Source organism: Ylistrum balloti, unplaced genomic scaffold (genome assembly GCF_031769215.1).
Source record: "Ylistrum balloti isolate Yb309-2 unplaced genomic scaffold, AGI_CSIRO_Ybal_v1 Utg370200, whole genome shotgun sequence".
NCBI classification, from domain to species: Eukaryota; Metazoa; Mollusca; class Bivalvia; order Pectinida; family Pectinidae; genus Ylistrum; species Ylistrum balloti.
The window spans coordinates 553,374-570,562 of NW_026782175.1; the positions used below are offsets into that span (position 1 = coordinate 553,374).

Consider the following 17,189-nt stretch of genomic DNA (forward strand, 5'->3'; position numbering starts at 1 on the left):
CCTTTTATTGGTTTGCTGAGGTAGGTAATCAAAACGTAAGCAAGGGAAGTAACTCTTCAATTGTTTTCATCTCAAATCATCATGTATCACCTTCTCGCTGTTCATAGGCAGGAGGTTCGTTAGAACTCTTCATGACTGAGGATCAGAAGAAATACTACAAAGCAATGAAGAGGATGGCTTCGAAAGCACCCCAGAAATCAATTCCTAGACCAGAAGTCAGTTAAAAGCAAGCATATAATATAATATAAACAAAATCTCTGACTACTTCGTGCCCTGTCAATCAAGTGTCCCTGTGTCTCAAACCTGGCGTTGATTCGTCGGTCTTAGTCTCTGTGGGCGTTGTCACCTGTGTCCTCTCTACTGCGACATGCTTGCTTTGCTGGCTTCATGCATGTGTACTTGTCTTTTCCTTACTTGATCAATGCGTACATATCCTTCTGCAGGCTGGTGGGTCGCTAGAGATGTTTATGACAGAGGACCAGAAAAAGTATTACGCGGCTATGAAGAGGATGTCGTCAAAAGCTCCCCAGAAATCGATACCAAAACCATCTGTTAGTTTTTAAATAAATCCTCATTTCCATCTGAATAGATGCACCTTTTTAATCTATTTTCCACATAAAAACTTTTTAGTGGTAAACTTTGTATCACAAAATCACGAATTTCTCAATTTTCTAAAACTTGTCAACACTTAGACATATAGATGTGCATCTTATCAGAATTCAGAGGACTTTTTTTGATCTATTTTTACTAAAGCACAGCACTGAATTCAATAGAATGCCGATATGCTGATATGAATTTTTACCCCGTTTCACCGTGTTGAATTTTTTTTACATCTTTCGTTGTGAATTTATTTACTTAATAACAAATTGATATGAATGTTGATTTCCTTGTAATATTGTTATCAATTAAGTTTATGATATGTATGAAGATAATTTGTCACGTGACATTAAATCAGTAGTACGCATGTTTCCCATTATTTACATTTATTGACATGCGCGCGTGGGAGATTGCTTTTAAATTGATTTATTTTAATAATCTGATTCATTTTATTTTCAGATTTTATTGAAAAGTTAAACCAAAATTGATTACACTATTGAAATTTATCTTGTAAAATTTTTCTCCTAAAATGCATAGTTTCACTCCAAATTTTCTGAAGACCAAAGTTCTCCGATTTTACAGTTTTAGGACAGGAAAACGGCGAGTGAGAAGGCCGTTCGATATTGTTAATATTAATTTATTAACAAATCGAACCATGTTTGTGTATGGTTTTCTCATTTCATGTTCACAGTCTCTCTTTCAAAAAGATGTTCTCATGTGTTTTGTAATGCGCTATTCATATGCAGGACATAAATATACATATGTGTTTCAAAAAATGACAAATACTTGAAACAATTCCCACCATACCTGCATTTGCCCCAACTATACCTAATGGATGTTATCCTCTCCCTACCGTTTGATATATATATATAACCTCCTGTATAACCGGATACACTTTTTTTCTGTGTCGGTTTTCTGGTTTTTTTTAAGACATGAAAACCGTTTTCTTCAAATTTTTCCTTAAACATTTTAAAAAGTCACCGATATGAAATTTTGTGAAATGTCCATCTATTTAATTATCCATGTTTAATTCAGTGAATATTTGATTAATGATACGACACAGAAAACAAGTTTTCTAATATCTCAGTTGTAACAGTATAAGTATCTATGGTGTCATGTTAAAAGCACTTTTTTCTCCCGCATGTTTGCAAGTTCGCATGCCTCACACTAATACATATTTGTTGCATGTATTCGACAAGTTCTTCCATAGCACCTTTTGCACTAGCTTGAACTTTATCAAATCATTATGTAATTTAAATGACCTACACATTATGACATATTAAATAACATCAGAAACTGACTCGGACGAAAAATAAAACCAAGATTAACCGTGACTTACGTTATCTTTGTATGTTTTTCACAAATGGGTTTAACAGGTATCAATTAAATATGATTCCACCAAAGAAAATAGACGGTAATTTTAATGACACATTCGACCGCAGATAAACACAATGAACAAGATGTTACATTCTGTTACTTTAGGCCTGCAACAGAAAAATTGTTTGACATTCATTAGCTTATAAACTGCAGCTGTACGATACATGTGAACGAAATGCATTCTTGTTACGGTCTGTTAAAAATACAAACAAAACAAATAAAAAAACCCCCAAGAAAACCGACGGTCTGATACTTGTAGAAATTATTGCCTCTCTGAGACAATTACTAGCAATGATAAAATGATTATCTCAAACGATCCAACTGTCTACATCGACATGCAGCCTGTAGTTCTTTATAGACGTAAGATAGAGTATCAAACACACATAAATATACAGAGTAAAAAAGGAGAAATTTTTCAGCTCAGGACATTGACCTAGTTATCAAAGTTCAGTCCCTGAGTTATCAGCAATTTAGGCCCTTAGAATCAATGACGAGTCCTAGAAGGACGAAACATTGTATGATGTAGCATCACTGACGAGTCCTGGAAGGACGAAATAGCTGTATGATGCAGCATCACTGACCGGTCCTAGAAGGACGAAACAGCTGTATGATGTAGCATCACAAAAGAGTCCTAGAAGGACGAAATAGCTGTATGATGTAGCATCACTGACGAGTCCTAGAAAGACGAAATAGCTGTATGATGTAGCATCACAAAAGAGTCCTAGAAGGACGAAATAGCTGTATGATGTAGCATCACTGACGAGTCCTAGAAAGACGAAATAGCTGTATGATGTAGCATCACAAAAGAGTCCTAGAAGGACGAAACAGTTGTACGATGTGTCATCACTGACGAGTCCTAGAAGGACAAAATAGTTGTATGATGTAGCATCACTAAAGAGTCCTAGAAGGACGAAACACTAAAGAGTCCTAGAAGGATGAAACAGTTGTATGATGTAGAGTGGTTCAGTATTTGACATTACTGTCTCAAAGTCTAGATGTGTATTAAAAGGTGCTATTTAATCATGTGTGTTTTGTACAATTTTCGTATGTTTCACTGGTACTAAACAGTAAGACTGATTGTAGCATGTTAACAGCACTTTTCTATTCCTTACTCAAACTACTGATAACAGTTAACTGTGTGTCTAACATGAATTTCAGAATTTTGAAATCTTTTCTCGCATCCTCTGAATTGAAGTTAGTCTTACATGTGCTCTTTTCCTTACATTTCTTACTTACTTTCATCTTTGCTATGTAATGATATTTGATAATTCAAATTAAAGATAAAATTTTATATCATATCAACGATGTTACGACATATGATTTTGGATTTATGTACAAGTATATATATATTTATGTATGTGTGTCAACACGCTGAAACTGATTAAAGTGAATGAGGTTTCATGCTGTTTAATTTTATCATGATTTATAAATTATTATTTAAGAATATATAATTTTGAATGTATATTTAAATGTATAATGCTTTGTTGGTGCCTCGTTCTTATCTATATATCTTACTGCATTGTACATTTTTGTTCTGTTCACAGATTAAGATCGCAGCCCTGATCTTCGACATTACATCGAATCAAATGTTTGATATTGGTATCATGCTTATCATCATGCTGAATATGGTAACCATGGCAATGGAACACTACAAACAGACGAAACTTTTCACTGACGTGTTGTATTTCATTAATCTTTCTTTCATCATAATTTTCACGATTGAATGCTTGCTCAAAATAATAGGACTGAGACAATATTACTTCAAAATTCCATGGAATATATTCGACTTCGTTGTGGTAGTTTTGTCTGTATTAGGTAAGTAATTTATTAGAAGGTCAGTTCAAAACATGACTTATTCTTTCAAAGAGTTAATACTACACGTATATTTAGATTTGAAATTTTGATTGTATTTACAATATACAAGCAAATACGTGTGGAATAAACTATTTAACATAGATTTTCATTCAAATTTTAATATTAATACCTTTTTATTAACGTTAATACTTTGGTAATATTTTCAAATAAATTTCTCACGTAATAATTTATATCATTCAGTTTGTGTCAATTATATACATATCATATTAGTGTACCAATTCACCCAAGAGGTTTTCATCAAAACTTTAACTGATTTTCGTATGCTAAACCGTTGACATATTCGTAATCGTTATATACTCGCGAGGTTGTTAGTTTCGATCGAATATGTTCACGGAAAGATGATATCTTATGCAAGTTGGATTACATCACTTTTTTTTAAAAACATTTGATAAACTCGAGTTGTCTCCCCTACACTGTTTTTGCTACTACAGTATTTCTGATTTTTTGATATTTTTTGTCATTAATTCCTATCGTGGCATTTGACAAGAAATATGGCATTGTAAAAACCCAAAATAATTTCTACTTTTCAGGTATTATGCTTTCTGATGCAATGGAGGATTTTTTGGTGTCGCCAACTTTGTTGCGAGTCGTGAGAGTCTTCCGTGTTGGTCGTGTATTACGATTGGTGAAATCGGCCAAAGGAATTAGGACATTACTTTTCTCGTTAGCCGTATCCCTGCCAGCTCTTTTTAACATTGGCTTGTTATTATTCTTAGTTATGTTTATCTATGCCACTTTTGGAATGAACTTCTTCATGCATGTAAAACACACTGGCGGGTTGGACGATTGCTTCAACTTTGAGACCTTCGGTAGAAGTATTATATTGCTATTTCAAATGTGTACTTCTGCAGGCTGGGATTCAGCTCTTGCCGGACTTTCAAATGAGGAAGATTGTGAAGAGGAAGAAGATAACTGCGGAACATACGAGATGGCAGTGTTCTACCTTGTCACTTATCTTGTTATCAGCTTTCTAGTTGTAGTGAACATGTATATAGCCGTTATTCTGGAGAACTTCAGCCAAGCCACAGAGGATGTCCAACAAGGATTGACTCCAGACGATTTTGATATGTATTACGAAAAGTGGGAAAAGTTCGATCCGGATGCAACACAATTTATAGCTTTAGAAAAGTTATCAGATTTTGTAGATTATCTAGAGGAACCTTTAAGACTTCCAAAACCAAATCATTTCCTCCTAGTGAAGCTAGACATAGCCATTTGTGAGGGCGACATGTGTTTCTGTAGAGACATCTTGGATGCTCTGACAAAGAACTTCCTTGGGACGTCCGACACTGGGGATATTCCAACGGACGCGGGTGGTCCTAAAGAAAATGTGGAGTACAAACCGATAAGTTCAACTCTTATGAGACAGAAAGAACATTATGCAGCACGGTTGATTCAGAAAGCTTATCGGGCATATAGACGAAGGCGAGGAGAGCTTGGTGCACCGCCTATGTCATATGATGAAGCCATGGCCGACACAACACCTCAGGGAAAACCGGAAATTGAAAAGGAGGGAGATGAAAACGATGACCAAATTGAAAAAAAGGAAGGAACCGAAGCGATTACTCCCTCTGAACAAAAAACGGTCGAACTAGGACCGGATAGTGACGTGGTGGCGTGATATTTCCGGGTATCACTTTCTGTAATGAACATAAGGAATGACGTAGATACGTGGCTTATAAGCCTGTGAAGCAGGAACGCTGGCTTCGTACGTCAGCTTCATATGATCCATATAGAATGAAGCGTCTTCGTCTAGTTTTGAAATGAATTTGATCTTAAAGTGAGATACTCAATAATGGGTCAGTATGTCTTTCCATTTACAAGGTTTTAGGATGCAATCTCTTGTACGTACATATGACATGTATCGTTATGTATCAATGTTTATCTCCCCACTCAATTTGTGAGAAAATTTAAACGTGAATTGATTGTTGTTACATACATTTCTCCTCTGCTTGTGCCTACCTAATCCTGATGAACATATATGTAATGAATTACAACTTTTACGAGTCAGTCTAAAACATCAAAGTGTAAAGGTTTTTTTAATATGCAGATCGTGCACAGAAAAACAGCAAAATCGCTGTAATTATTCAATATTCAATTAAATATATATCAGATAAAATATTGACGACACTTCAGTATGTTAAACTAATAAATCATTGGTACTTTTTTTTCTTGAAAAATCAATAATATCCTAAACCTAGTGACATTGAACCCTGGAAGAGTTGTCCGCCCTTTTTTTTTTTAAAAAAAAAAAAAAAAAACTTGCTACATTATTAAACTATATCAACATCGATATGAAAAAATAACGCCAACTAAGACAGCAGAAATATAATAGGATAACATTCGTCCGCCTGCGATCAACAAAGGAAATAGTCGTTTCCTTTAAAAATCGTTTCAGCATATTAAAAATAAATGTTGAAATTTGCTTTCTATTTCAAAATCATCATCATAGCTACTACATATACGGCGACATTAAAAAGGCTTTACACCATAATCACAAGTGAAGGAATTTTTTTATCAATGTCACGTGTTATAGAATATAGGCCTCTTTTGCTTACGTAATGATTCGTGATAGCTGTCGTAGCACGTGTAAAAAATGTTTTTTTTTCTGGACGGGAGCAGCTATATATCTATTTGAATATGTTTTTCTTACGTCAGAGTTTCGTTAAGAAATTGATCTCAGAAGTATAGATATAAACTTGTTGATATTGTATTTACACATTTAAAAAAGGTTTTGATGGCGCTTGTTTTGGAAAGAAATTGTTGTTAAATTTGAAACGTTGTTTCATCTCAGTAATAAGATAAATTATTGAAAAGAAAAATGTTTAGAAAGGAAGAAAATCTAGAAAAACAAAGGCCTGCTAAATTTAGAACTGCGCGGTAATAACTGTATTTTGCTCATAAAATTATTGATATGAAAATTTTCGTATATCTGTATATAGTAATTATGAAACGTTCAAGTATGATACAGTATAAAGGGTGTCGAACCCGAGATCAATAATTGGTGTTGATATACGGGTTAGTTAACTGTTCAGACGTTTTCTCCAAACAAATTCTCTTCATACATACCCCTACCCCCCATTTTGTCCGTCATCGTGTTGTGGACAGCTTTCGAAGCTTGAAGGTTGTTCACACTTTCGTTTATCATTTCACACACTATATCTCTCTGATGTTGAATAAGCATTTTATTGAATCTAGTATGTGTATATCCTTACGCAATTTTATACCCTCTAATATGATGCTTTTATTCTATAGCGAAAACCAGAAATTTCCATCTAGTCTCGCTTTTATTTGAATTTTCGTCGCTTCTGTTTAAGGAGTGTGCAGTTGAATATATAAGACGTATACAAAGTAGGCAATTTAACCACCTAGGCCAGTCTTTATCTTTTGAAGTATTTAAACCAAAGAGATATCAGTAAATCTAATAGAACTGAATTAAACCCCATGTACAGCGACATTGGGACCAGCTTATCAACTCCATGACTTTGGCGCTCCGCCGGTTTTTGCTTAACACTTAACCTTAATGGACGATTTCTGGTATAGGAAAAACCCATATTGACTTTTGCCATAAGTTATCATAAAGGGAAACCCCTATTTTGTCAAAATACGACAATAAGTTATCTTATTAACGTTAGGACGTGTTTTAGTGGATTCTATCAATGTTTACATGTTTTTAAATTGACGACTTATTAACATGCATAGCGGTTGTGTAATCGTGCCCATGGCTACCGACCGTGTCGGGAGGAAACAAGTTTACATGTGTATTTGACTTAAGCCAATTGTTATGTCTCGTATATTATAATATTGTAAAACAATACCATTCCATGATTTTATATAAAGATAATAGCAGTATTTTGAACTTTTTAACATCCGGAAATAAGTTGACTGTCATTTCAAATTCCAGATGTGTGATCTTGGGACAAAAAGTCTTCTTCTCCAGATTAAGTTAAACAAAATAATGATAAACTATTTATAATTTATCAGGATTATAATGACCAGATTTCACAGGATTCACAAGTGTATATGAGAAACCAATATTTCTTTGCACAAAAACCATCACAAACACAGTTTGCTGTGAAAACAAATATAATCCATGAAAGATAAGAATTGATACCACAAATGAAAGTACATAATGTCATCGTTGTGATGGGAATTCTTAAATTGTGTCGTAAATCAGCGGATACTATAGTTACAATTGAACGAGTACCCGATTATTAGTTAGAAATCATAATACTATGCAAAATACTTATTCGTGTTTACTGTTTGTGATAGGTATTATATAATGTCCTTGTATGATTTGTCAAATTGTACTTGTTTACTGTTGAACCGTTCTGAAATAACGTTTATGTCCCTCATACCTAAAATATGTTCAAAGGTGGCGGGGTGGATTCAGGCGGTTGTTTTTACAGAGTTCATAAAAAAGACAGAAAACCCGGGAACATTCTCTACAGTAATCCGAAAAAGAAATCTGTTGTGACTACTAAGAACATGGGTTTGCTCAGGATTTCAGAAGGAGATATTGGACATTTTCTTAATTGGTTCAGAATTGATTTGAAATGTTTAAATCATGACCTTGCGGCATTGTAACTATTTTTTCACCTATTATGTATTATATATAAACGCATATATATATATATAAATATATAGACTAGTTACTCCAGTATCATACCATTGAACTTGTAGCTAAAGAGGAAACGTTATGTTCATATTTCCGAGCCATTGTAAATGAATGTATGCATCTTCCATGATCTGTAGTCGGATGTCCTTATAGCTTCAAGTTAAAAGTGACACTTATCATGCATCTCTTAGCCGTAGATTGTCAGTCATAATTTCGGCCTATAGTGGATAATTAGTCTTCTTAAACATGTCCTCTAATACTGTACTGGTAAACGATACACAAATACCCGAGGTAAATACGGTACAAGCTAGCACCATCATTTGAAATAATATTGAGTTCTACACTGAAGTTAGAATGAACCTTACAGTTGAAGGTTAACTTTCCTAACAATAGGGTATTATCATAACATCAAAATATTTTCTTAAATTATCTTAAATGTTCCGAAAAATATCCTTTAAATACAAACTTTCGGACAAGGAATGATATCCGAGATCAAATATATATTTATAGATTTGATTTCCTCGAAAATCTTTGGCAAAGCCAGGACAAGAGAGAGAAACTGATCCACTATCTAATGCCTTGCAGTGATTCTTTCCATTTCTGTCATACTTCGCATTTTTGTAAGCGTTGACCGAGACTGTTAACGCCAGAGAACTGGTCTTGCAGAATCAATTTGATGCGTCATTGAGGAATAGATATTTGTGGGTTAAGGCACTCATAGATAAAACTGATCCATATTAGTTAGTCTACTAAACCGTTTCCTTTTCTGTATCATTGTTAAAATATTTACGTCATAGTTTATTCGACTGTATCCGTCATTGTCCGGCAGTTTCCGTCATTATTCGGCAACTTTCGTCCTTGCTAGATATTGGTAAATTGATTGTGATTATATATCACATTACTGAACGTGAAAGTCTTTGTAGTTAGTTTGCGTTAACAGCCAGATCCACCCTGGCCGATTGTGTATCATACAGTTGTGTTTTACTCTTTCTTCATCTATGTAAATGATCTTTTCATGTCACATGTACTACGTGTCAACTTAGGTTTACCTGATGGTGTAACATCAATGTGCGACATATACTTAACAGTTCTTGCTAATGAAACGTTGAAAATGTTTTGTCAAACATGAAACCATCGTAACATAAAAAATGTTTATTTAAAAAAAATGACGAATCGAAAGATAATTTAGTGATTTTTAAAGAATAATTTTTGTTTCGATACGTTTGATTAGAAGAACAATGGCCAATATTACTTATATTACTTTGGAAGAGACAAAGATGAAAGGGAAGGCTAATCTAGATACTCCAGCCCTAAAACGTTTAAAATCGCAAACATATTGAAGATGTTAATTATATAGGGTTATCCCCCTTTTCTTTCAATCACGGTATTTTTGGATTCACCATCACAATGTTGAGTTAGCAAGTTCTTTTTTCTACTTTGATCTGTAATCTTGTTAAAGCTAACTGATTACTTATGAAGGGCATTTTACTTTCATATGTTATTTTGATAAAATGGTTTTTATACTGACAATATGTCGCTTTCATGTCATTAAATGTAACGGTATTCTCGAGACGATTTATACATATAAGTGAAATTTTGGTATATGTATTTGCGTGTAAACTATCCTGCCTACCGCTCATTTTTCTTCGGATATATACCCTATACACGTGTTTCCGCTAATATATTGAATGGCGGTGGTTACTGTCTGTAAGGTTCTCGCACTGTCGTGTTTTTGTGATATTTTATGAGAGCGACACCAACAAAGTATTCAAGGTGACTGTCCGCCATTCTTGCCCATCAGAGTTATCTACCTTTACTCACGTTTTAGAAAGATCCGACAGAAGTGACGTAATAGAAAACTCTGGGGAGTTGGAATGTGGGCTTGAAACCATATGGAATTTTTCATGTTTTCTTTAGTTCATATTACTTACCTAACAACATTTCCCAGTGTTTTTTTGTCATGAATAAAGTGTGTAAGTGAATAATGTTCGGTTTTTTTGGATGATGTCTAACACCAACGATTTGCCTCCAGGTGTGTAATTTTCTCTTCAATAGCTCAATTTTATCAACATGATAATACAGAAGCTTTGTTTAGACGAGAATGTGTGTTACCTGATGACGTGTATGTGACCGCTTGGCTCGAAACACTGGTACATAAACGGTTCGCCGTCAATGTACACCCATATTTATGCACAAGAATGCATGTTATGAAGGACACACAAAACTCTAATGCCATCTTTGCTTCGTTCATTAACACCTTGATTCTTTATGTAAATAAAAATATACACAATTTGATGAATTTATGTTATCTTTTAAAAAACAAATTCAAATTTATTATTTTCAAAGCTTTAAACTTCTGTCTCTTGTAGTATTTATTGTTCATAAAAAACTCTGGTGTGATTAGGATTTGTTTCCAGACATGATAAAATGGTGTTACATTTATATTTTGACTATATCAATATGCCGACTTTCCTGATGAATTTTAAAACAGGAAGTCAACTTTTGATTAGATCTAGATATTATCATTACTAACTTAAAGAGTATGACGATATATATTTAATTATGTAAAGTCATCTCTGAAGACACCTAGCCAAGAACTGGGTTTTCTGTAGTTTTGAAGAATGATAATTGTCGACTATTGACTTACTGGTCCTATTCTAACGTATCAGTTCGGTTACATAACATTGTAAAACATTGAAGATCATTTTGCATTTGTTGTCCAACTATTGTTTGGTGAAGGAGACAGATAAGAGAAATAAACATTTGTAACTAACAACGAAGATAGGGTCAAAATCGACACTGATCACCAAGTTCAAGTTTACAATGAGATATTCAACCCAACTTAAATATTTGTCCAAATTTAACTGCATTGTTAACCGTCACTAACCTTTAAACTATGAAAAGATGAAATACTATTAGGCAGTAATAAATTATAAAATTCAAATATAAGAATTATGATGACAGTTCGACAAATGTTTATTGATACTGCAGACAGATTGATAAGAATTTTATCTAAAATAACAGAACAATGGTTAACTTACAATTGTTACCATTTGTTACCATTGTAACCAATTGTTACCAAGTGTTACCATTTGTTACCATTGTAACCAATTGGTACCATTTGTCAACCAATTATGTAATTATTATAACAAGCATTAATTCACCATATTGTCAGTATGACGGAACATTAATTCACCATATTGTCAGTATGACGGAACATTGATTCACCATATTGTCAGTATGACGGAACATTAATTCACCATATTGTCAGTATGACGGAACATTAATTCACCATATTGTCAGTATAACGGAACATTAATTCACCATATTGTCAGTATAACGGAACATTGATTTACAATAATGTCAATCGTCATAAATTAATGTTAAAAATTCTTAAATTTCAAAATGTCAGATACACGCTGTATAAAACGATCAAAAATTGAATGAATTAAAAGATACGACAAACTTCCACTTAAATGCCACAACTACAACAACATACGATCAAAGTACTTAGTGTAAAAACAGGGGACTTGAGAGGTTAACGATATGTACTCTTAGCTATCAAAACTGTCTGAACGGAGACCTGTTGCTCTGTAAAGTATGAGCAAATCCTGCTCTGCGTGTTGCAGCCTTTTTAATGTCTACAGCAAAACAAATCTTCGTCGATCTTCTAACAGATAACTGACTTGCATATGAGAAGTAACTGCGCCCCTCCGTTGGCTGCCTTGCTTTTGTTTTCATACGAAGCATAACTTATCGAAGAGCTAATCAAGACAGGTCACAAAGACTTTGCAAAGGAAATGACAGACTCTTCTATATTAGCCGCTTATCTTGATCTTTTCCTACAACGAAACCATCATGAGCACTATATGATAAATGTGATGATTTCAATTTCCATCTAATGCATTTTCCATTTCTGTATCGCAACAAAATATTGCATCCCCAGCCAATGGTGTTAACATATCACGATTGATTCAATATTCAAGTGCCTGCCTGTTCCCATTATCACGAAATTCGTGCAAGAATTCGTCAACTGACGACAAACTCATAACACATGCTTTCAAAACCGTCCTTGATATCACTGAGAAATATTGAATTTCTTTCTGCGATATGAAGCCTGGACGTGTTTGATGCTCGTTAGTTTGCCTGTTGGTTCCGTTGTTGTATTCCTTGTTTTCAGTTGAGAACGTGGGATTACTTACTTGGATTGATCAATATTTAAATGGCAGGTGCCGTCGATGAAGTAGAAGACACTTACTCTTCCGGAACACCTGATCTTATTCATCTTGTACATTTTTAGGAGTCTCTTAGTAAATCTTCAGTTGCTCTCATCTTGTTCTAGTTTTATGTAATTCCTGTTTGGATTATGATGACGTTGTCATGATTTTTCAATGGCAGGCATTGTATTATTGGAATTGTTCAATCAAATATGTAATAGCGTGTTTACTTTCAGCAAATGAGTGTTCAAAACACGTCACATCTCTTATTTAATGATTCTTAAATGAGCAAAACAACTACACTCACACTGTATTAAGACTAGGAAGTCATGTTTTCTATCAAACGAAAACAAAATCAAATGAACATTATTTTCAAATCGTTCACAACGCTGACAGGTCAATTCTTGTCGAATTTCTAGTGATTCCGAGAGAACCGAAATTTCAAATCTTACTTTTATTGATTTTGATTCTTCATGGTTTAATTTCAAAATTTTATAATCAACATTTATTTAAATAGACATGACACTTTAATTTATTGAAATGATTCATCCCGAGTTATTTCTGTATCTGTAAAAACAAACAAAGATATCCATCAATTTGAAAACGGAAGAGGCTTTTGGTTCTGTGTTAGTGTAATTGAGGCTGCACCTATGTTTCGTATAGATTAATCTTGTGCACGTTGAGTTTGATAGATTTGGCTCCTATGTTCAATCAAACGATTGGTCCTATCCCACACAGTCAAAGAATACAAACAGGACGTTTATATGATAGCCCAGTGTCCCGACTCATCCTCAACACTCCCCTCGCTAACATGAATCATTGAGGAATACATATCTGCTTTTAGACAACCAAATCTAATTGATCAGAAATTAGTGTCTTTCTTTGTATGAAACGCGCACAATAAAATCGATAACATCTAAAAGCAGCCATTTGTGACGAACGCCTGTAAACCAAAACATGCTATTGTGTTTTCACAAAGAACAACCATTCAGTCACCTGAGACAAGACCCCGGATGTATAAAGCTTAGTTATCTTAAAACATCACCATAAACAGGATACAAAGACTGTCTAAAGAGATTACGATAAATAATCTCAATTTCATCTTGATAGATTTTAAACCAATTATTAAATAAACATGTACTTTATAAAGTTTAGTTATAGATCAAAATATAATTGACAGTAAATCTCTACAGCAGTAAGACATTGATAGAGTCAGGGTCGTTAGACAGTTTGTCAAAGCTTTGTCAGCTGAATCAAGTTTTAAACGTTTCAGATACGACGATTTGATTGTTTTATAGAAATAGTTCAGTTCAGAAAATAACGGCAATGACTCTACTTATACGTCATACGTTTGTAAGTAAATATAATTTGCATAGTCCTGATCTTAGTGCAAGAGAATGTCTTTAAACTAACGTAATTTCCTTAGATTTACACCAACAATTTATCTTCGTCTGATTACAAATGTCACCATGTAGTAAAATATTTTCAAGTTTACAAGGCTTACAGCACATGTGCACATATAAACATTTAGTCTGAATTGGTTTAAATATGGCCGACCTTAGACAATTTGGGAGTATTTCATGTGAAGTTGAATGAGGAGATCTTACACAAATGACAGGTAATTCATTAACATCTTTGTTTGATATATATACGTAAAACTGTATGTAAGTAAACTGACGATGTTTTAGTGTATATTGTGTAAACAATACAATTCTGATCGAGTAAGTACTTACATTGTTATAACCGAATACATTGTATAGACCCGTTATAAATAGTGTATTTATACATCACAAATACGTATCAGTCTACAGATAAAGATACATATTGTATCAGATACACCTTACATGTATAAATAAAATCGTTATAAATAGTGTATTTATACATCACAAATACGTATCAGTCAGATTGCATCAGATCAACCTTATACATATATTTTTGTATTCTCATAGAAATATTTCATACGTCAATTTTTGCAGCTGATAAATTATATATCAACAGTTCTGTTTACTAGACAAAACATATTTAGCGCATTGGTCGGATTTAGTGTAGGCGAATGAAAGTCGATATTTTAATACAACATTAGGTGTGAAACAATACCGATAATGTCTGAGGTGTTAAACAAATTAACCAGATAATATATCAATATCTCCCTACAACATCAGGTATAAATCAATATCTCCCTACCACATCAGGTATAAATCAATATCTCTCTACAACATCAGGTATAAATCAATATCTCCCTACCACATCAGGTATAAATCAATATCTCCCTACCACATCAGGTATAAATCAATATCTCCCTACTACATCAGGTATTAATCAATATCTCTCTACCACATCAGGTATAAATCAATATCTCCCTACCACATCAGGTATAAATCAATATCTCCCTACCACATCAGGTATAAATCAATATCTCTCTACAACATCAGGTATAAATCAATATCTCCCTACCACATCAGGTATAAATCAATATCTCCCTACCACATCAGGTATAAATCAATATCTCTCTACAACATCAGGTATAAATCAATATCTCTCTACAACATCAGGTATAAATCAATATCTCTCTACAACATCAGGTATAAATCAAAATCTCCCTACCACATCAGGTATAAATCAATATCTCTCTATCGCATCAGGTATAAATCAATATCTCCCTACCACATCAGGTATAAATCATTATCTCCCTACCACATCAGGTATAAATCAATATCTCCCTACCACATCAGGTATATATCAATATCTCTCTACCACATTAGGTATATATCAATATCTCCCTACAACATCAGGTATCAATCAATATCTCTCTACCACATCAGGTATATATCAATATCTCCCTACCACATCAGGTATAAATCAATATCTCAATACCACATCAGGTACAAATCAATATCTCCCTTTCACATCAGGTATATATCAATATCTCCCTACCACATCAGGTATAAATCAATATCTCCCTACCACATCAGGTATAAATCAATATCTCTCTACCACATCAGGTATCAATCAATATCTCTCTACCACATCAGGTATAAATCATTATCTCCCTACCACATCAGGTATAAATCAATATCTCCCTACAACATCAGGTATAAATCAATATCTCCCTACAACATCAGGTATAAATCAATATCTCCCTACAACATCAGGTATAAATCAATATCTCCCTACCACATCAGGTATAAATCAATATCTCTCTACCACATCAGGTATAAATCAATATCTCCCTACCACATCAGGTATAAATCAATATCTCCCTACTACATCAGGTATTAATCAATATCTCTCTACCACATCAGGTATAAATCAATATCTCTCTACAACATCAGGTATAAATCAATATCTCTCTACAACATCAGGTATAAATCAAAATCTCCCTACCACATCAGGTATAAATCAATATCTCTCTACCACATCAGGTATAAATCATTATCTCCCTACCACATCAGGTATAAATCAATATCTCCCTACCACATCAGGTATAAATCATTATCTCCCTACCACATCAGGTATAAATCAATATCTCCCTACCACATCAGGTATAAATCATTATCTCCCTACCACATCAGGTATAAATCAATATCTCCCTACCACATCAGGTATATATCAATATCTCTCTACCACATTAGGTATATATCAATATCTCCCTACAACATCAGGTATCAATCAATATCTCAATACCACATCAGGTACAAATCAATATCTCCCTTCCACATCAGGTATAAATCAATGTCTCAATACGACATCAGGTGCAAATCAATATCTCCCTACCACATCAGGTATATATCAATATCTCCCTACCACATCAAGTATATATCAATATCTCCCTACCACATCAGGTATAAATCAATATCTCCCTACCACATCAGGTATAAATCAATATCTCTCTACCACATCAGGTATCAATCAATATCTCTCTACCACATCAGGTATAAATCAATATCTCCCTACCACATCAGGTATAAATCAATATCTCCCTACAACATCAGGTATAAATCAATATCTCCCTACAACATCAGGTATAAATCAATATCTCCCTACAACATCAGGTATAAATCAATATCTCCCTACCACATCAGGTATAAATCAATATCTCCCTACAACATCAGGTATAAATCAATATCTCTCTACCACATCAGGTATAAATCAATATCTCCCTACAACATCAGGTATAAATCAATATCTCCCTACCACATCAGGTATAAATCAATATCTCTCTACCACATCAGGTATAAATCAATATCTCTCTACCACATCAGGTATATATCAATATCTCTCTACCACATCAGGTATAAATCAATATCTCCCTTCATATGAGGCATTTTCCAATATCCCGAACACACCAGATATAAGTCAATATCCCGAACACACCAGATGTAAGTCAATATCCCGAACACACCAGATATAAGTCAATATCCCGAACACACCAGATATAAGTCAATATCCCGAACACACCAGATGTAAGTCAATATCCCGAACACACCAGATATAAGTCAATATCC

The 17,189-nt window shown here is 33.9% G+C and overlaps 1 protein-coding gene across 1 annotated transcript in view; it reads left to right on the plus strand.

Moving 5' to 3' along the window:
- LOC132551473 (sodium channel protein type 4 subunit alpha B-like) overlaps nt 1-6,585 on the plus strand; it is a 39,676-nt gene extending 33,091 nt beyond the window's left edge. The window contains exons 27-29 of the mRNA XM_060215617.1: nt 108-215; nt 3,519-3,789; nt 4,380-6,585. Of these exons, the coding sequence (XP_060071600.1) occupies nt 108-215; nt 3,519-3,789; nt 4,380-5,470 (1,470 nt within the window). The 3' untranslated portion in view covers nt 5,471-6,585. The remainder of the gene's footprint in view (nt 1-107; nt 216-3,518; nt 3,790-4,379) is intronic.
- Nucleotides 6,586-17,189: the final 10,604 nt, after the last annotated feature.